This window comes from Erinaceus europaeus, chromosome 10, assembly GCF_950295315.1.
Source record: "Erinaceus europaeus chromosome 10, mEriEur2.1, whole genome shotgun sequence".
Lineage (NCBI taxonomy): Eukaryota > Metazoa > Chordata > Mammalia > Eulipotyphla > Erinaceidae > Erinaceus > Erinaceus europaeus.
This window is the reverse complement of record NC_080171.1, coordinates 41591250-41612667: the sequence shown is the minus strand read 5'-3', so window position 1 is coordinate 41612667 and position 21418 is coordinate 41591250. Positions and strand designations below refer to the sequence as shown.

Sequence of the window (21418 nt, the reverse complement as noted above, 5' to 3'; positions counted from 1 at the left end):
AAAGTAAGTGGATAAAACTCAACAGTCAATGTTCATAGCCAGTCTTGTTTTTATGGTATGTTTAATGAGCATGCCTTTTTCCAGAAACAATAACAACCAGTATAAAATGATTCACCATTATAAAGATTTAGATATATTGCTAGTTAACCAATGTTCTCTAAAACAAAACAAAAAGTATACTAAAGTGCCAGTTACAACAATGATCAGTCTATAAGACAGCTGTTATTCCTGTCTCCCAAGCACAGCATTACAATAGACATTTAGTTGTATTTGCCCCCTCAGGGCAGATATAAAATGAATGAAAAAGTGTAAAATTCAGATCATAGTCTCAACACTGAACTTTTCCTTACTAAGGCTTAGGTCTCTTTCTTTACATAATATCATTCACAAAATTCCTCTTTCAGCAATATCAACTGTTTTGGTTGGGAAATGGCTCCATAAAAAAATCACCGCTGAGATGAACAGTCAGAGCAACAATTTACAACATGGAATGATTTTTTATGCTTCAATTATTATGCCATGAAAAAAGAATGTTTATAATCAAAGTGCTGACACATTAAAAATAGTTAAAAGGACATTGTTATAATACGGCTATCACAGTTGTTCATTATTTGTAGTAGAGGGAAATCATGTTCCAATAGTTCCTCTATAAAACATCAGTTAAAGAAATGCCAATAGCAACATTCTCAAGCTGCCTCCTAAGAAGCTCTCATTTTAGCTGACATATCCATAAATGCCACTAAAGCCAATTTTCAATGCTACAGGAAAAAAATTATGCAACCGAAGTACCCCTCCTTACACTTATCTATCTGACATGTTCATAACAGAAATGCAAAACCGTAAAATAGGATTGTCTGAGCTGGGAAAACAAAGAGTAATTAATCACATTAACAGAAAACTATTTACAAAGTGCTGATCTACAAAATATGGAAGAATCACTTTGGGAGATGTAGTCAATTTATCAGGGTTGGGGGAAGACAAGAGCTCACATAAAGACAAGGCTAGCATAAACTCTGAGATATTAGGTTACCAGAGTCCCATTCTGAAAGAAAATTCCACGGGCACTGATGAATTTTATAAAAGCAAGTAAATTCCCTAACTTAGCAGGCCCCATCTAATGTTCAGTATAAGTGTAGACATCCATTCACTCAACAAATATTGGTTACTCACTGCATTTATTATTCTTTATGATTAGATCACTAGATTATTGGATTGTCATTACTAGAAACTAGGTAACAGCAGTGATGCTATTCTCAGTGAACTTAAACTTTAGCTTTGGCAGAATTCAAACAAGTTGCTTAATCAATTTTTAGATGGCAGATGATGTTTGGTAAGAGGAGTAAGAGGAGTGAACCTAGCTTTTTCTGGTAGGAAAGGTGGTCAGAGAATAAAGAGAAAAATGTCTGACAAGCATTCAAAAGTCAAGGAAAAAGTCTTTATTATCACTGAGATTGAAAACTATTCTAAGATTTGAGCACAACAAGGACATAATCATACTTATATTTTAACCAGATCATTTCAACTGCCATGCTAACAACTGAGACTAGAATGGATGGTAATAAATTAGATGTGAATTACTGGCACAATGTATAACAAGTTGAGAGCAGGAGCAATCTGTGTATTCAGTGTTTCTCCACAATCTTACACAACCCCTGTATAAATTTAGGTTGCTGGTGCAAAGTAGATGACTGGATTTATAAGAGTTAAGTTATATACTAATGAAGAAAAATAACACTAGAATGAGTCAGGGGAACAGTAAGTAGACTTAAAGAAATATAGAAGCTAAAAACAGAAATAAGGACAAAACAGAAGGGAGAGACTGAATAGTTGGGAACCTTACTGAGCCCTATGTCACAGTAAAGCTAAAGGACTTTGGAGGCCATGAACTGGAAGATGTAACAAGAAAAAAAAAGTTAGAAAAAGATTCCTGAAATTTAGAGATATTGCAAATGAAATAGTAGAATGCCAAATAGTTCATAATGAAAATTAATGACTCTTTTAAAAAACTATTTCGTGTTGCATACCATATTAGTTCTTAATTACATCACTACACATCACTCTGACATCCTCTTCTGTCTACATCCATCAGTTATTTTAAGACAGGAAGAGAGGCAAAGAGGAATAGAGCGAATTAAAGAGACCACAGCACTGAAGCTTCCTTCAATGAGGGGGAGCAAACTTGAACCTGGGTTGCACACATAGTAAAGCAGCATACTACCCAAGTAAGCTATTTCACCAGCCCACACCCTCCTCCGTTTTCAGGATATTTGTGACTGCAGAATAGTCTATACATTGATTCAACTGATTAATGACCTTATTTAAGTCTATCTGTTACCAGAATTCCATTTTTGTCACAAGATAACATACTCACAGGTTTCAGGATATAGGTATCTGGAACTTGGGGAGCGATGTACTTACTATACTTTAACTAGGCATCAATCATCATACAACCATTTGTACAAAAGTAAATAACAGAAAGTCATACTCTATTTCAAAGCACATTCATTTCTGGAAATTATCTAACAGCATTGCTTACATTAGTATTAGAATTAATTCAAGGGTTGCAGAGCAACTGTCTGGTAACAAAGCAGACACATACTCAGTAGCAAAGAAATGCTCCTCTATAATTGAAGCCTAGTCATAGGTAATCTATCAATACATGAAACTTGCCATATTTACATAATAGTAAATCCAGGATCCTGAGCAAAGTACACCAAGTTGAACATATATCTCACTATATTAAAACTGTATAACATCTGACATTCAAATAAGAATACAAATGGTTTCTTCTTTCTCCCCAGCTTGACCTTCCACAGCAAACAACAAAATACATGATTTCTTCACCCTGCTACTAGACTAATTTTTGCCATGCAAGAAAAATGCTTGCACTGCATTCTCCACCGCCCCCCACCCATTCTTCCTTAGGACCTCTCCTTATTGCTGAGGAGATGTGCCTGATAGTCCAGTGACCTCAGGGCATGCACATCCTGGTGTGTAGTACAGTATGTTATGCTCCCATAATGTCAGTCATTATTCTTCCTGACTTTACTTGTGCTCTCCGGTTGAAGCACTTAAGATTAATGAGGCATTTGTTCTCAATCAAGAAGCTATTTATGAATATAGTTCCACTTACAATAAGCTATGTCGACTTTTCTTTCTCCCCACTTCTAAAGGTGGGGGGGGCTAACACTTATTGAACAAAATGAGGGGAAAATTATGTGATTTTTTTTTTAACCTATAAGCAGTTTCCTAACTACAATGCCTCTACATCATAATTACATTCTCAGGATAACCAATATGCTTAACTGTGCTGTTCTGTTTGGTTAAAGTAAAATAATCAGTATCACCCGGGTCTTGGTAAACCAAAGGTCAAATCTAGAAGGAGGTTAGAATAATCTACCTCCTCAGGAAGCAAGAAAGAAGTAATTCTGAACCCAATATATTACCTCAATATAGAGTGTGGTTCTGGCTCTCACCTTACAAGGAGTTCTCTCACTGGAGAAGTGCAATGGCTAACACACCACTTAGCTATAAGAAGCCACTGACAATTTATAAGTACCTTGCCTTTAACAAGAATAAAGTCTTTCATATGTCAAAAGGATATGAGAACACTAATACCTAGGGATATATACACCCTTATGTTCATAGCTGCTTTATTCAGAATAGTCAAGGAATAGAAGCAACCTAAATGTCCACTGATGGATGAATGGGTAAAGAACTTGTAGAATATATATTAAATGGAATACTATTCTCAATTTAAAAAGATAATAGTGCCTCACATGGGACACTGCATGAAAACTGGAGATTTTGCTCAGTGAAATAAGCAAGAGATGAAAATACACCTACCAGATGATTTCACAAATATGTGTGATACAGATAAAGCAAATAAATGTGAAGAAAGAAAAAAAAAAAGTTATGAAACTTTTAGAACTTCTGAGAGCTAGTGGTGTGTGGTGTGTGGTGTATGTGGGGGGGACAAGCTATAGAACAACTGTGATAGTGGGAACTGCAGCATAAGCCAATAACATCTTATAAATCATTACTAAATCACTAATTAAAAAAAAGACTAAGGGGCTGGGTAGTGGCACACCTGGTTAAGTGCACGCATTACCATGCACAAGGACCTGGGTTCCACCTGCAAGGGAAAAGCTTCATGAGTGGTAAAGCAGTGCAGCAGTTTCTCTGTCTCTCCCTCTCCTTCCCTCTCAATTGCTCTATGTTCTATCAAATAAAGTAAAAAAAAAAGAAAAGAAAATTAAGATGTGTTGTGAATGAAAAAAATTTAAAAAAGAAAAAAGAATAAGAAGAGTCTCTTCCTACTAGTTTTGCTGTGTGTATGAAGATCAAAAAGATCAAAGCCAGCCTTTTAAGCTAAAAAATTATTTACCTGGTCATGAAAGCAGCAGATGAAACTTAAAAAAAAAAGGTGGGGATAGAGGGAAGGGGCAGAAATGGCTCACTGGGTAGGACCAAATTTTTAGTTCCATATAAGAGGATCACTGCTCTGATGCCATTGTCTTCTCACCCCCCACCTCTCACTTTCATACACCACCCCATCTCTCACTTTCTCTCTGTGTATATAAAAGCTTTGGGAGCATATTGAGGCCCCAATTGAAGGGGAAAATAAAAGCATTAACATAAATCACAGGAAATGACACCATGACCTCTCCCATCCATTAAGTCAATCTAATCTAAAGATAAATGACTTCAGGATTATTTATAAAAGAAAAATGTGAGGCCCAGCAGTGGTACGCCCTGTTAAACACACATAATTGCAAACACAAGGATCCTGGTTCAAGCCCCACTCCCCACCTACAGGGGGTCTGCTTCACAAGTGGTGAAGGAGGTCTGCAGGTGTCTCTCAGTCTCCCCATTCTCTCTCAATTTCCCTTTGTTCTATCTAATAAAAACTAGAAAGCAAAAAATAATTGCCAACCCCCAGTGATAACCCCAGGGTTATCAAGCTCCAGTGACAGATAACCATGGAGGCAAAAAAAAAAAAAAAAGTAAAGGGCTATTGTCAGTTGAGAAGTTGAATTCAGGATATTATCCAATTCTAGAAAAATCTGGTCAGACACAAATGTCAGATTACAAATGGGGGGAAAAAATAACAAATGGATAATTACAAATACCTAAAGAAATAGCCCAATTTGTGCAGCCTAAAATGTTCCTAGCCAGGAGTCGAGTGGTACGAAGTGCAAAGACCGGTGTGAGGAACTCGGTTGGAGCCCTCGGCTCTCCACGTGCAGGGTAGTCGCCTCACAAGTGAAGCAAGTCTGCATGTGCCTATCTTTCTCTCCCCCACTGTCTTCCCCTCTGATCACCATTTCTCCCTGTCCTATCTAATAACGACCACATCAATAATAACAACAATAACTACAACAACAATAAAAAAGGGGCAACAAAAGGGAAAATAAATAAATTTTTTTAAAAAAAGAATGTTCCTAGCTGTGACCATGGAATGAGAGCTCAGACTGGCAGGAATGCAAAAATTAAACAGGACCCTGTGCTAAATATGAATAGAAAAGGGACCTAGGTTAGATCTATGGGGTTTACAGTTAATGGTAATTATCTATTTTCCTCATATTTGGGAGCTTCTCTCTACACTGACCCAGCTTTCTACTCCTAACCTTAACTCTGATAGCATCTTTCGAGGTAATACTCCTAACCTGCTGGGAAATTGTGCAGATGCAGTCACATCTGCCATGTTGTCCCCTCAGGCTATTGCTAGTTCCCGAGAGTTGGGACATTCTCAGAGAGTCTGTTCCACCATGTTGTGCCCTCAGGGCATTGTCTATTCCCCACAATAGGTGCAGTGCTCTGGTTACTCCTCCCCCTTCCCATTCTCGGGAGAGCTATTCCCATAAAAGCCCTTCTTCTTCCACACCTCGTTCTCTTGCCTGCTCTTCACTTCAGTGTTTAGACGCAGGGAAGGTTACTGCGTGAGGCAGCCATTTTTGCTACCTCCACGTGGCCCAACCTGCTTCTCTCTCACCCAACTCTAAGGTGCCAGCGCAAACAAAGATTTGTGTTCCCTCTTCGCTCTGGATCTCCTCTCTCTCTTCTCCATGGCGCAGCATGACACTAACCTACCTGCATGTGTCAAAAATTAGTAAGGTCAGAGGCCACTTGGAATATACCTAAAATAGACTTTCTAGCTCATTCTAAGAAGAAGACTCCAAATCTTATCTGTTGTACTCTTACCTTTAGATCCCTGATTATCAAACAAATTATTCTTTATATCTTAATACTTTTCAGGCACCAAGTTGCAGATGCTTCCATTCTGACTTTCCTGGGCAGACAAACTCACTAATGTGTCCTGGAACAACACCTTCCCAGAGGCCTACCACACTAGGGAAAGAGAGTGACAGGCTGGGGGTATGGGTTGACCTGCCAATGCCCATATCCAACAGAAAAGCAATTACAAGTGTCAGTCCTTCCACCTTCTACTACCTATAAAGATATACTCCTATTAAAGATCTGTGGATATGTATCGACCTGCCATTGTGCGTATCCAACTGAAAAGCAGTTACAAATGGCAGACCTTCCACCTTCTACTCCCCAGAAAGATCTTTGGTCCATAATCCCAATTGGATAAAGAATAGGAAAACTTCCAATGGAGGGGAAGGGATATGAAACTCTAGTGGTGGGAAATGTATAGACTTGTACGCCACTTATACTACAATCTTGTCAAACATTATTAAATCACTGATTGAAAACTTTAAGAAAAAAGAAATAGCCCTATTCAACCACCAATAATAAGGCAAATTAACTCACCTTCAATAGAAAAATCAACTACTATTTTGAAGAAAATTAACAAAAATAATTCAAAAACATTAATCAGAACTTGGTTAACTGTTCAAAGCAAGTACAGGAATATGAATACACACACACACACAGAGACTGAGGAATCTCAAGCACTTTCATGAATCAAGGATCTCTTAGTATAGATACTATAGTGGGGGTGATACAGAGTAAAGGATTTACTCTTTAAAATGCCCCTTCATTATCTGTCTTCTTTCTTAAGTAAATCAAAAAAAAAAAAAATGCCCCTTATCTATACAATAAGATTGCTCAGATGAAGAGTTTTCTATGTTTTTAATGAAAGAAAAAAAAATGTATGTGAATGTGTATTTGACAGAGGACACAGTGCAGCTCTACCATCTATAGAATTCAACTAACTTTATGTTGATTACCCTTTTATGTGATGTCAGAGTTCAAACACAAGGGCCTCCAGCACAGAAGGCAAAGGCTCTATAACAGAGTGACTATCCAGCCCAGGGTAATAATTCTTGTCTTTGTCAATATTAAATATTATAAAAACTAAGAAAATTCTGTATCTACTACTTTGTTTATATGTAAAATAATGGTTGTGTAAATTTGTACATGAAAAGTTAAAAGACAAAAATCTTTTTCACTGAAGCAGAAGACTTTCAAGAGTCAAGTATCTATTATCTTTACTGCTATTTCAACTTGAAAATGAAGGTCGTGATACAAAATAAAAGTAACTATAATAAATTTTCTTTGATAATCTACACTCTAAAAGAAGTCCAACTTTAGAGAAAGAGTAAAGAAAATACTACATTCAGAATTTACAAAGAGGGGTTGGGATTGATTCTTGCCAAATGCATCTCCATCTATAGAACCCAGTTTGATTGACTCTACAAAATGAACAAACAGGTAAACAGAAAGTTATAGAAGATGGGGCCAAATACTAACAATAGACACTAAAATGTCATTTTTAGTCATTGTATGTTCTATTCTTTATATAAATCAAAGAGGATGCCAATTCCAAAAGAGAAGCCTATCCAGTGAAAATATCAAATTGTTACTCTATTTCTTTTGAAACATATACACAAAGACCATAATGATTAAAAAATATGTGCAAAGTGAAAACTTGTTTAATGTTTGAATTTTAATTTCTTACAATAATTTGGGGGAAAATATGTAGGTGGGAAATAAAACTATTATTCAATACTGTAAAATAAATACTTTTTCAATAGATAATGAGTGTAATTAATGATACATTTCAATATACAGAAAGTTTAAGCTATTAAGTATTTTTATTCAATTTTTCACTATTATTCTACTTTTCTGGACCATGGCAATATTTATCCAAGAATACAGAATAGAGCATATACACTTTTTTCATGCTGAATTTCCAATGAGAATATTCAGATAAAATTCTCTTCAATTAAGTACAGAAGGATATATTGAAAAGGGGGGGTTATAAAAACAATGCTTATCGCTACACATTACTAAGCAGTAGACAAAATAAAGTTATAGTAAGGAATAAAAAGTTCTGCAGAAAACTCATAAAAAACTGTATTCATGTGGCTAGTATATAACTTTTGCTATATTTTTTGCTACTCATCACCTTTGATGAGGTGAAAAAGTACATAAATAAATTAAATTTCTTGAAAGCCCCCAGTTCTTAAGAAAAACTAATTAAAGAAAACTGAAAATACAATGCAATATAGATCAGGGTCAAATGAGAACTTAGATAACTCTAATGAAACTTCTCACTCCGTTCCTTTTAAATCTTTCTTCAATTTAGATTTTGTTTAGATTATAGGTATGTGAAATACTGCATCTGCCTTGTCTGCCCTCAAGAATATTTAAGGTAATAAAAAAAATAGTAAATAACTCCCTAGCAAGACACAGTACAAATGACATTTTATATGAAATTTTTCATACTGACAATGAAAAACTATAGCATTGGTTTACTACTGTGTATAGAAGAGTGGTAACTCAGGAGTTGTTAAAGTCTGAGTACGATGTGACTTTCTGTGATGTTAATAACCAGTTTCCACAAGCAATTTATAACTACATTTATAGTTCTCAAACAAAACTTCATAGAGTACTCTCCCTCCTGAGCAGATGAACTCAACAATATATCCTAGAACCTCACTTCTCCAGAGCCCTAACCCACTAGTTAAAGACAGAAGCAGGCTAGGGGTGTGGATCAACCTGCAAACACCCATGTACAGCTTCAAGCAATTACAAAAGCTAAAACTCCCCCACTGTTCCCCCAAAAAAAGTTGGTCCATACTCCACTAGGGGAGAAAATAACAGGGGAGGATGACCAGAGGACTCTGAACTCCATTCCTATCAGGACCTAAAGAGAGAAGGAAAAAAGGAAAATAGGCAATAGTAACAGATCTAAGTGTAACTTTAAAAGGAAGTGATGGCAGAATCATAAAAAAAGTGTGGAGGGGAGAAATATTAAAAATATAGACAATTAATTGTAGAAATAATAGCAAGCCCATATTTGTACTATAGCTTCCAATGGAGGAAAGGGGGATACAGAACACTGGTGGTAGGAATACTGCAGAATTATAGCCCTGTTATCTTATAATTTTGTAAATCAGTATTAAGTCACTAGTAAAGTAAAATTTAAAAAACTTCATAGAATATTCTCCCTCCAAAAAATGGAATAAATTATCTCTAATTTTTCCCCCTTTGAGGCATTAATCAGGAAACCCTTGGATTCCCCCATAAATACAATGGGACTAAACCACTAGTAAATCCTTCTCTCCAATCACTAGTCATATCTATCTGGAACATCATCATAAGCCCTCTCATGGTCCTCTAGGACTTGGCCCTCACTATAAAGTAGCAATGGTAGGGACTGCAGCAATGGTAGAGACTGCCCTATTTCTGAAGGGAGGTTAGGTCATGCTACTAAGCCACTCAAGGTAGAATAGTCATGTAATAAATGCAGCCTAGAATGTTCCCAGCTATCTATCTTTCTCTCCCCCTCTCTGTCTTCCCCTCCTCTTTCCATTTCTCTCTGTCCTATCCAACAACAAACAACATCAACAATGGCAATAATAATAATCACAACAAGGCTACAACAACAAGGGCAACAAAAGGGGGGGAAAATGGCCTCCAGGAGCGGTGGATTCATGGTGCAGGAGAGAGCTCTCCTGGTGCATGGGGGGAGCTCTCCTGAGGTCCCTCTCTCATGGTGCATGGGGGGAGCTCTCCTGAGGTCCATGTATGTATGTCAGTTTCTTTACATGTGTAAGTTTGAAATAATGGCTATTCTAAGTGCTTGTGTGAATACATACTTCAACTTCATCTAAAAAAAAAAAAAATCCCAGGAATTAGAGTTAGTGAAATTCAAGGGAGTAATGACATCTGATCTCAGCTGTATTACTATATTTCTAATACCTCCTAAAGGATCTCCAATTAAAAGAAAATATTGCCTCATCTCCAATCTAAAACTCAAAATATGAGATAAAGTGGGCCAGCAAGACAGCATAGTGTCGGTAAAACACTCATACCTAAATACTGACGTTCCAGATTTAATCCTCATACCACACAAAATCACAGTTGAGCAGCACTCTCATCTCTCTGTATCTCTTCATATGAAATAATAATGATGATAATATAGTAAAAGATTTATCTTTATAAATTTATCTTTCTTCTCCCTGTCTCCCCTCCTCTCTCAATTCCTCTCTATCCTATCCAACAACAACATCAATGGCAACAATAACAAGGACATTAAAATATGGGGAAAAAGGCCTCCAGGAGCAGTGGATTCATGGTGCAGGCACCGGTCCCCAGCAATAACCCTGGAAGCAAAAAAAAAAAAAAAAAAAAAACCAAAGTAAAACAAAATACAACAGAACAGAACAAAACAAAAGCAATGAGAGTCAGAAAGATAATTTAGTGGGTAAAGTGCATACTTTGCTATATGTATATGTATGGCCCTGGCTTGAGCCCTGGTACTACATGGGAAGTACAATGGGACTTGGGCAAGCTTTGATAAAGAGGTGTCTCTGACTCTCCCTCTATCTGAATGAAGAAAATGGCATAAAACTATGAAATTGGACATTCATGAGCCCAGGATCTAGAAGAAGAAAAAAAGGAGGAGGACAGGGGGAGAAACTGCAAGTAAAAGAGTTCATTATAAAGTTATACTCAAGAGTTATCATTTCTACAACAAATTTAAAAAATATATTGATATTAGTATTAAAATAAGGCATATTGAATTTTTCTAAGGGTCAACAGGATTAAGATTAATAGAAAGATGCTTCAAGTTAATGTCAAAGAGTGGTTAATCTAATTATTGCTATTCTTAAAACATGCTAACATAAATGAGCATAATTGATCTGAAGAAACCTTATTATCAGGCTGAGCACTTAGATCTGGCCCTGGCTATACCATGCAAAGGATAATGGTACCTGGGAGAACAGGACAGCTTGGTGTATGAGCACAGGAGACAAGCAGTAACTGTGAATGGAACAGAAAACTCTTCATGTGTTGGTGAACTAGATTAGAGTGTCTCTAACTTCTAAACCGGTACTTCAATGAAAAGACATTGCTGCTTAAACTGATTCTACAAAGCTTCACTTGGTCTCAAAACATTAAAAGCAAAAACTACATGGTAAATAGGAGGTAGAATATGTTTACCATAGCAAGTCTTTGCAGGCTATTTAAGAGATGTCAATTTTACATAAGTTTGTTAACAAAATCATTATATCAAAGGAAATAAACTTTTTTTAAATTTATTTTTTATCTAAGAAAGGATAAATTAACAAAACCATAGGATAGGAGGGGTACAATTCCACACAATTCCCACCACCCAATCTCCATATCCCATCCCCTCCCTTGATATCTTTCCCATTCTCTATCCCTCTGGGAGCATGGACCCAGGGTCATTATGAGGTGCAGAAGGTGGAAGGTCTGGCTTCTGTAATTGCTTCCCCACTGAACATGGACGTTGACTGGGTAGGTCCATACTCCCAGTCTGCCTCTCTCTTTCCCTACTAGGGTGGGTCTCTGGGGAAGTGGAGCTCCAGGACACACTTTTTTGGGCCCACTAATGATAAGACTTTTGAAGATAATACCTTGAGCATCAGATAGATATTATTTATTTATTTATTAAATTTCTTGGTGTTATCTTTATTTATGGGATAGAGATAGCCAGAATTTGAGAGGGAAGATAGTGACAGAGAGGGAGAGACATAGAGATACTTGTAGCCCTGCTTCAAAGTTCATGAAGCTTTCCCCCTGCAGGTGGGGACCAGGGGTTAAACCCAGGTCCTTGTACATCGTAACATGTGCGCTCAACCAGGTGCACAACCATCTGGCCCCTGATCATATTAATAAAAGAATGTAAAGAATGTCCCTGCCTTACTACCCAAAGTGAATACCAGCAATAAAACCATGAGGAAATATATCCTCAGGAATGATTTTAATGTATAGTCACCATATGTCTATTTCAATATTAGTACTTAAAATACATAATTGTGGCGTAAATCCTCATCATACAAAGCATTTTCCATATATTGTCCTTCAGATCTTTAACTCTGGCTATAAGGAAATTAAATCCATTGTCAATAGAGATTTCCCTACTACTACCACTACAATGCAAATCATCAAGCTGAGCATCTGCTTTAAGATCATGAATGAAAGATACAGTGTATGGTCTGACAGGTCCTCACTATCAAGAATGCTCTGAGACCTAGAAATACAGAATTCTGAAGAAAACATAAAGAAGCACATAATTATATAGTAAAATGGGGTAACACAATAACTTAAAGGAATAGGACTCAACCTGGGTATACACTAAAGTTTCACAGTGTCTTTAGGAAAAGCAATTTAGATGAAGCGATATCTGTGTCCCCCAAATTGCGGATCATTTGTTCTTGAATATTCTGTTTAAGTTCATAAACATGCCTAGCATAGGCAGGGACCATAAAAATCTTTTGAAGTGATTATTCTTAGCAAAATAAGTAAAGGGATGACAGACTACTATTGAACAGTTTCACTCATATTTTAGAAACTAGGGAACTACTAGACATAAACTGGGAGGGGGGGAGACACAAGCAAACATACTGTTAAGATTTTGTCAGAACTACAGTGGTTCTCTTTCAGAGAGGGGAGGGTAAGGAGATAGAACTATGGTGGTGGTTATAGTGTAGAAGTATACCCTGTAATCTTACAACCTAGTAAGACAAATCTTGTAATCATAAATGAAAAAATGGCAAAAAGAAATTTTTGTTGAAATATGAATAAATAAGTTGGAGGAAATTCCATGTTAGTTGAAATATTGTATATGAGCATGGTTTCTCAAGGGTAATAGTCACAACCTCTGCTAAGAATACTTACTTCCAAGAATACTTAGAATACTTACTTCCAGAAGTTACAAAATAGCGGTGTGCAGGAAAATGAGAATTTTGCACCTGTTCTAATACTGCGGCATACTCTGTAGGATTCTGGATAGATTAATGGTATCTAGAAATATATTTAATGTTTCTATAATAGACAATATAGAATTATTGTGATTTGATTACAGAGGAGATTAGAAATACTGTGGGAATAGACACAAAAGTATGGGTACAATCTTACCGTAACAACAGATTTAAAAGTTTCTATAGTGGATGGAGTAAGAAGAGGAATTAGGGGACACTTACTGCTGTCCATGCATTTCTTTTGCACCGAGCACATAGCCATCCATCATAGATCTCATGAGAAGGGATACCATAGCAACCTATAAAATAACCGTAAAGATGCATGAATAAGATGGTACTCTGCATGTTACAATATTGGACATATTAATCTTAATAAATAACTTCAGAAAAACTGTCTACCATTTTCTATTCTTATGACTGAAAACAAAACTCATGATGTAAATGCACATACCAAATATATGTTACCAACAAAGATGTGCTGCTCTGCCTTAATAAAAGGGTCTTTAAAACTGACTAAGTAATGTTAATTACAAATGTCACAATATTCAACTATAAAGAAAATACAAACACAAATGTAACTACCCAAAGAAAAGTCATTCACATTTAACCAAGACCTACAATATTTCATTCAAACACAAAGTTATAAATTATAACTATAATTCAGTTAATATATTCAGAAGTCAAGATTAAATTCTAACCTTATTTTATGATATAGTTTTACCATATATAAACACATAATATATTATATGCTTATTATTACATATACAGTATATATTTATTATGTTATATAACAAATAGTATAGTATATATTGTACACTATATGTGTGTGTGAATATGTTACAAACTGATATAAATATAGCAAAAAGCTATTATAATATTTCAAGAAAATTCTGTTCAAATCCCTTGGGGAAAATGATAGTATCTAATTAAAAAGTACATGAGAGATGGCTATTTCCACCCACATAAAAGACTCAGATTAAATATAGAAAGGCATACCTATATCATATATTATTCAAACTACATTGATTGAAATAGACCATGTATAGCTACAGTAATAGAATAGATGAACTGAATTAGTTTTATAATAAAGATATATATATACTATAAATAAATACATATCATATGCCTTTAAATATTTTAGAGAATTTACAGGACAGATCAATTTTTTAATTTATCTATCACATTACCAACTATGTAGAAACAACAAATTGAGACAAATATGAAGCCTAACAATCTTAGTCCTAACAGAAAACAACAGCAATGACTATTATCCCCAGGAAGGCAAGAAAGATTCTCTAACCTCCTAAAGACTACAAATCTAAGAATTAAATTTAACACAATAGTTTTTCCAGTCACCAAAGGAATATCCGTTACTCCTTAAAAGAAACAAAGAAAAATACTTAAGAGTCATATACACATGATGATTAAGTGCTTAAAAGCTGTATCTTAAGTAAAAATCAAGTAGGAGGCCCTATTGAGTCCAAACTAACAATACCTGCACCCCGCTGCATAAATCTGTAAAAAACAATGTTTGTCTCTACTCAAACTTTCATTAAAGAAAATGTGAGAATGACCTAATCATTAAGAATGTCAATAGTTCAATGCAAAATAATTTTTGGGTTAGGAAAGGGTAAGAAACAGAGTGTGTACAGAAAAGTGTGGCTGATGAAGTGAAATTTTCATTTACTTGCATGAACCCGTACGTAGCACTTCGCACAGGAAATCAGAAGACTGGTTCCATCCTCTTCTAGGAAGGCATTAGGTGGAGAATATTCTATATTTTCTTCACTATAAATAAAACACATCTCTGGAATAAGGGGCTTAGTCTTTCCTCCTGAAGTGATCACATCATCTAATTTTATTTCCCATCTTGATTCATTTTCTTGATTGCTGCTATCAGGCTAAAAAAAACAATAAATCCAAGAGTGAAAACATGGGAAAAAGACATCATGTGTTCTTATCACTCTAACATTTATTCTACCCACTAACATCCAGCTCCTATTCTTCTTTTTATTCAACTAAGTCCTTTCTATTATTTTTCCCTTTTCAGGCTCCCAGTCAAAAGCTAAGCTATGGAAACCAGAGGATGTGCTCTACCTAGCATGAAAAAGTGATGAGGTACTAAAATTATTTCTTATGTAAATAGCCCATAAATAGTTACAATTCTGACCCTTTTTTTTTTGCATGAGGCTAAGAGATCTGGTTTCACTTATTAAGTACATTAGCATATTAAATCTAAAGAGATGTTTTATTTATTGATCTAATAGTGATTGACAAAATTTAACATGATAGCAATTGAATTCTACACTGTTCCCACCAGAGTTCTGTGTCCCTATCCTCCCTCCAGTGGAAACTGCAATAGTTCTCTGAAGGTCACAGATTTGGAATGGCTATCTATCTATATCTATATATTTTTTGCACATTTCTTTCACTTCCATGGTGCTGTCTTCGCCTCCTTTCTATGTTGCAACCACACCCATTACTACTAACAAGTGTTAGAGGAATGCTTTCAAAGACTCAGTTTTAATCTATGCAAAAATATTCAGAAGTTCTAAAGGCATGTACCTCACCCAATGTTGTTAAATAGCAAGTCAAGAAATCCAGCAAATGCCATTACACAGGAATAATGTATCAAAAAAAAAAAAAAGAACTCTTATAGTACACAAAAAAAAGATTAGTGTTTATTTGGAAGTACAATTAGTCTTATTACTATCAGAAAACTCATACTAATAAATTGTTCCAAATTTTCTAATTATAATTGGAAATATACAGGCAGATTATAATAAAGTAAGAATTCTAAAAATTGAAGCTTTTCTAAGAATACACAGAAATCTAATGAACAAAAGAAAAAATTTATTCATGAGTGATAAATTCAAAGATAGATGAGTAAACTATTTCCTCAACTTATAAAGGTCTGAAAACTTATAAAGGTCTGATTACTAAACAGCTTCATGCTCTCAAATATCTGAATAAAATTACTTTATGTGGGACTCTAAAAATATGCAATATTAAACAAAATATTTCAGTTCTATTGGTGAAAATATAGCCTATACTAGCTATTTATATCTATATACTTTATAATGAATATAACTTTAAAATAAACACAGTATTCAATATTCACTAGATTCCTACAGATTATTTTGTCTTGATATTAGAAGGCATGACCCTCAAATGATCTAAGAAACTATCAGTTTTATGTTTGTGGAATAATATTTAAAAATATTTTTAAAAGCATCATGCATAACTGGCTGATTAAGGTTGTCTGATCAATTCAGTTTGTATAAAGCCCTACTGTATCTTTTACATACTCAACAAGGGAAGAGGAAAGAGACATTTTAAAGATGGGTCCAAAGGTGACACTTTTATTACTGAAAGAGACATTTTCAAGTATAAAACAAAAACTTTGGTACTTTTAAGCTTCCACTATATTTACGCTTTATGTTACAAGTTCCTTGGTGAAAGAAAGGGTAAGAACAAAATAAGAGAACTGCCCCATGACTGAAATAAATCAAAACTTTTCAAAACTGATAAAGCACTAGTAGATTTATATCTAAAGCAGCAGGTAGAAACTATTTGCTCTTCTATGATGGTCATTAATTAGCAACATAAGAACCCATGCCTTCCACATCATGTGCACAACAATCCTTTAAGATTCTTCCATGTTTCCATAGTCATACACAAAGGGTATGACTTTCAGTAGGGAAAGGAAAGCTTGCCAGTTCATCCTCCAGCTGATTACCTTGTAGTAGGGCATGAGGAGAGCACATATGGCACAGTTTGGCTCCATTCTGGCCATGGCTGCATTATACTCTTGTTCAGCCACAAAGTTGGGGGGTTTTGTCTGCCAAAGATGGACAAGAGGCTTTGCCCAAGACTCTGTTTCTTCCACTTCTTCCTCAGTTGATGAAACCTCAGGTAATTCTAACACAGAATACAAAAATAGAGTAAGCATGGGACACAGGATAACAATTACCAGTGTTATAAACAAAGAATATCCAGATATCTATTACACTATTACAGAAAACAAACCTATTTTATCATCTTTCATATACATTCTAAGAGAAGTACAATGACTAGTTTCTCTTTTATCCTTCTCATTATTCAAAGTATTGAACTGTTAACACTAGGCAAACTGCGCACATTATTTTAATGTGTTCTCTATCACTCCAAGGAAAAAACAATGTGTTCTCTTGCTTTGACAACACTAATTTTGTATCCCTAATTCTACAATAATATTTTCCACAGTACAGTAGTCTATATTCATGAGATCACCTTATAGCTAGTGGAGAAATTCACTAAGTAAATTGTCTTAGCAATATATTGGTTTTCTGATGAAGCATATGACATAGTTCTAAAAAGATTAATAAATCAATCTACTAATAAACAAATTCATTAATTTAATAAATTTATTTAATTAATAAGTTAATTAAAATTAATAACTTGCATCATTTAATTAACTTCTACATCAAAGAATTCATGGCAAGCAACGTTTACTAAGCACCTATATTGAGCTAAACAATGTAGTGCCAATTACACAAATAATAAAGACAACCCCTATATCAAATCTTATTTAATATGAAGTCCCAGAAGAGTACGTATACTTTTAACAAGAATGAAACAGATTTGCTCCACAAAAAATATAATTTTACAAAAGTTTAGATTGAAAAAAAAAAGTAACACATTAAAAGGAGGGAGACTTTTTTAAAAGATCATAGCAAAGGACACTATATCCCTTGCCTTCCCTTAGTTGCTGCAAGCTGCAGCAACTATAGCTCCGCTAGTACTTGGTAGTTATGACACAACAAGTTCTCCACTGAGAGCTGCTACAGTCCAACAAATAAATATCATGAGACAATGTATTCAACTTCAAAGCATTGTATTCTCATGAAAGAGAGTGCACAAGAAAACCTTTTATTGACTAGATAGCTTTTAAAAATGAAAAGAAGTATTTGTTCAAATGGTATCACAAAAGGGGTTCAATGAGGCTGAAACTACATAAGAGATGTCAAATACTAACTAAGGAAACAGAAAAAGGAATGTTCCTGTTTCCATATCAAATACATTATTTTAAAAAAATCTATTTATTTATTAATGAAGAGTGAAAAAGAGAGAGAGAAAGAGAGAGAGAACATGAACCAGAGCACCACTCTGGAATATGTAATGCTAGGGACTAAACTCGGGACCTCAGGCATGAGAGTTCAATGATTTATCCACTGAGCCACCTCCCAGACTATGTTGGGTGCATTATTATTAATAAAAAGTGCTTAATGCAAAAGTGTTTCAAAACAAAACAAAAGGTAAGAGTCTTTGCTTATATTTGCAATGATCAAATCTGAAAGTAAATGTAAACTGCAATTGCAAGGTGTCAGATTATGATTAGACAAATAAGAAACAGAAGCAAAAAGTTAAGCACAAAACTAAGGAGGACAGGCATAGTGCCACAGGTTAAGCGCACATGGTGCTAAACACAAGGACCAACTCAAGGACCCTGGTTTGAGCCCCGGGCTCCTCACCTGCAGGGGGGATCGCTTCACAAGCAGTGAAGCAGGTCTGCAGTTATCTATCTTTCTCTCCTCCTCTCTGTCTTCCCCTTCTCTCTGTCCTATCAAACAATAACAGCAGCAATGGCAAAAATAAGAAAACAACAAGGGCAGCAAAAATGGAAAAAATGGCCTCCAGGAGCAGTGGATGCCTAGTACACACTGAGCCCCAGCAATAACCCTGGAGGTTAAAAAAAGGAAGGAAGGAAGGAAGGAAGGAAGGAAGGAAGGAAGGAAGGAAGGAAGGAAAAGAAAACTGAAGCCATACCATAAAGTCATTACCATATAGGTTAATATCTCCTACTATATATATATAATCTACTATGTATGTATTGCTATATACTAGCTCATAACTATTGCTATATACTAGCTCATTGCTATATACTAGCTCATAACTAATGCTACCTTTTATAAAAGATTAAAACATACAAGATAGGTGATGTTCTTACCTAATTAACTAGTCACTGACAAAGTGAGGAGCCCTCAACATATTTCTAGGGATGAAGGAAATACTACTGACTTTCTAAATGTATAGTGATAATTGTAACAGAAATGGAGTAAAGACACCTTTTGAGGGGGCCAGGCTGTAAAACACCTTGCTAAGTGCACATATTACAATGTGCAAGGACCCAGGATTAAGCCACTGGTCCCCACCTGCAGTAGGAAAGTTTCACAAGTAGTGAAGTGGGTCTGCAGGTGTCTCTGTCTCCTTCCTTCTCTATTACAACCTCCCTTCTCAGTTTTTCTCTGTCTCAATTAAATCAATAAATATTGTAAAAATAAATAAAATTTTAAAAAATAATAAAGACATTTTTGGCAATGAACACAGAGAGAAAAAGTGTGCACAAAGTCTCTGGCAAGACTTGATCGAGTACAGGAAACATGATAAAAACCTGAACTTGTCAAAGTGTCCCATCTGTATACTATGTTGATGTTCTATGGGCCAGAGAATGCTGAGATCCTGAAATGTGTAATCCTACACATTAAAAGCAGTGTATGCAGGAGCACTATTGAGCAACAGTCCAAAGACACAGCTTCAAGTTTTAGTACAAACATATAGAAGATTCATAATGCACCATTAGAAAAAAAATAAAAGAGACTGGTGTGATAAAAATTGGTTTTGGAAGCACTGGGCAGATATAGATATTTGTCTTGCTTCAAATAGAATACTCTACAACTGATCTCCAAGGTTGGAGAGGGGTTGAAAAGAGGACAGAATAATATTACATAAAAAAATTAATAATATTAAGTGAAAAACATGAGTCTTTAAAAGTATATACGTCAGATTCATTCACTGTGTGATAGAGACTTCTTGAAAAAACCCTGCTTTCATTGTGTAAGTGAATTAAAAAAAAAAAATTGGATCACTGGGGAAAGCCTACTGCCAAAAACTCACTAAAGGAACCCAACAGATGGGAAAAGCCATAGTATCTACTACATTATGATTTTTCTTTACCCAACACCAACAGTTTTGCTGCTGGGGTTATGTTCCAGTGATATGTTTTGGCTGGGATAGCACTATTTTCTGCTATGAAGATAACAGTAGCATCTGTTATCTTTCAGGTGCTTAAGCAAAATATCAGTTCTGGGAGTCTTTATATATGGTTCCAAATCTCCTGGAGGAACCTGTGATAAGAAGGGAGAGGGAAGAAAAACCAGGATCAAATAAGTTACCCAAACAGGGAGTTTCAAACTTAAGGATTTTTTCCCATGTAAAATGTTCTATAATCTGTATCTAATGATATGCCATGATTTTATGAAATGTCAATTCTAAAAGTAGGTTAAAGTACAAAAGAGGAAAAAGTACAGTATTTTGAGTAGCAGCAGCTGTGTTTCTCTCCTCTCTCTCCCGGGTCAACTGATCATCTGGGACCTCAACAAGGCAGGACTAGAACAACTTTAGGAACCCACCAAATCACTGGTGAGTGCAAATACCTGTGGCTTGTGGACAGAGATAAGCCTAAGGAGAGATTAAGTGACTGGTAACAGTCTGGCAGTTTACCACCTCCAGTCTGTTTTACAAACAAAAAGACTGCTGAAGGGAGGAGAGGACTCCCCTAAGACTCAACAAACAACAAACAACTGTGAGTTTCCATTGCTACTGCTCTCAGAGGCTGGAGCAGCAGGGGGGAAGGCCCTGTGCTGACACCAGGGCACTGAGAACTGACCAGGAAACTAAGGAGAAAATCTACACCTTGGTGGCCTAGCTGTGGGGTTGTGTGGAGCCTTTCCATGTTGTTCTCCTGATAAGAACATAGTGAATAGTTGCCTCAGAACCTACAGACTATAAACAAGAATTGTTTAGAAACTTGGATGGAGCTTGAGAAAAATCATGTTACGTGAAATAAGTCAGAAACAGAAGGATGAATATGAGATGATCTCACTCTCAGGCAGAAGTTGAAAATCAAGATTGGAAGTAGAACCTGAACTGGAGTTGGCGTACTGCACCAAAGGAAAAGACTCGGGGGGGGGGGGAGGGGGGGGGAGGATTACAGGTCCAAAAAGGATGACAGAGGACCTAGTAGGGGTTATATTGTTATATGGAAAACTGGGAAATGTTATGCATGTACAAAACTATTGTATTTACTGTCGAATGCAAAACATTAATTCCCCAATAAAGAAATTTAAAAAAAAAGAAAAAAGTACAATATTTTGAAGACTGATTTTATTGAG

At 35.7% G+C, this 21418-nt stretch overlaps 1 protein-coding gene across 2 annotated transcripts in view; it reads right to left on the bottom strand.

The window, feature by feature from the left end:
• KDM4C (lysine demethylase 4C) overlaps positions 1 to 21418 on the bottom strand; it is a 397677-nt gene that overhangs the window by 144154 nt on the left and 232105 nt on the right. For both annotated transcript variants that reach the window (XM_060199547.1, XM_060199548.1), the window contains 3 exons: positions 16945 to 17126; positions 14893 to 15106; positions 13428 to 13504 (listed from right to left, as the gene is read on the bottom strand). In XM_060199547.1, coding sequence (XP_060055530.1) covers positions 13428 to 13504; positions 14893 to 15106; positions 16945 to 17126 — 473 coding nt within the window. The remainder of the gene's footprint in view (positions 1 to 13427; positions 13505 to 14892; positions 15107 to 16944; positions 17127 to 21418) is intronic.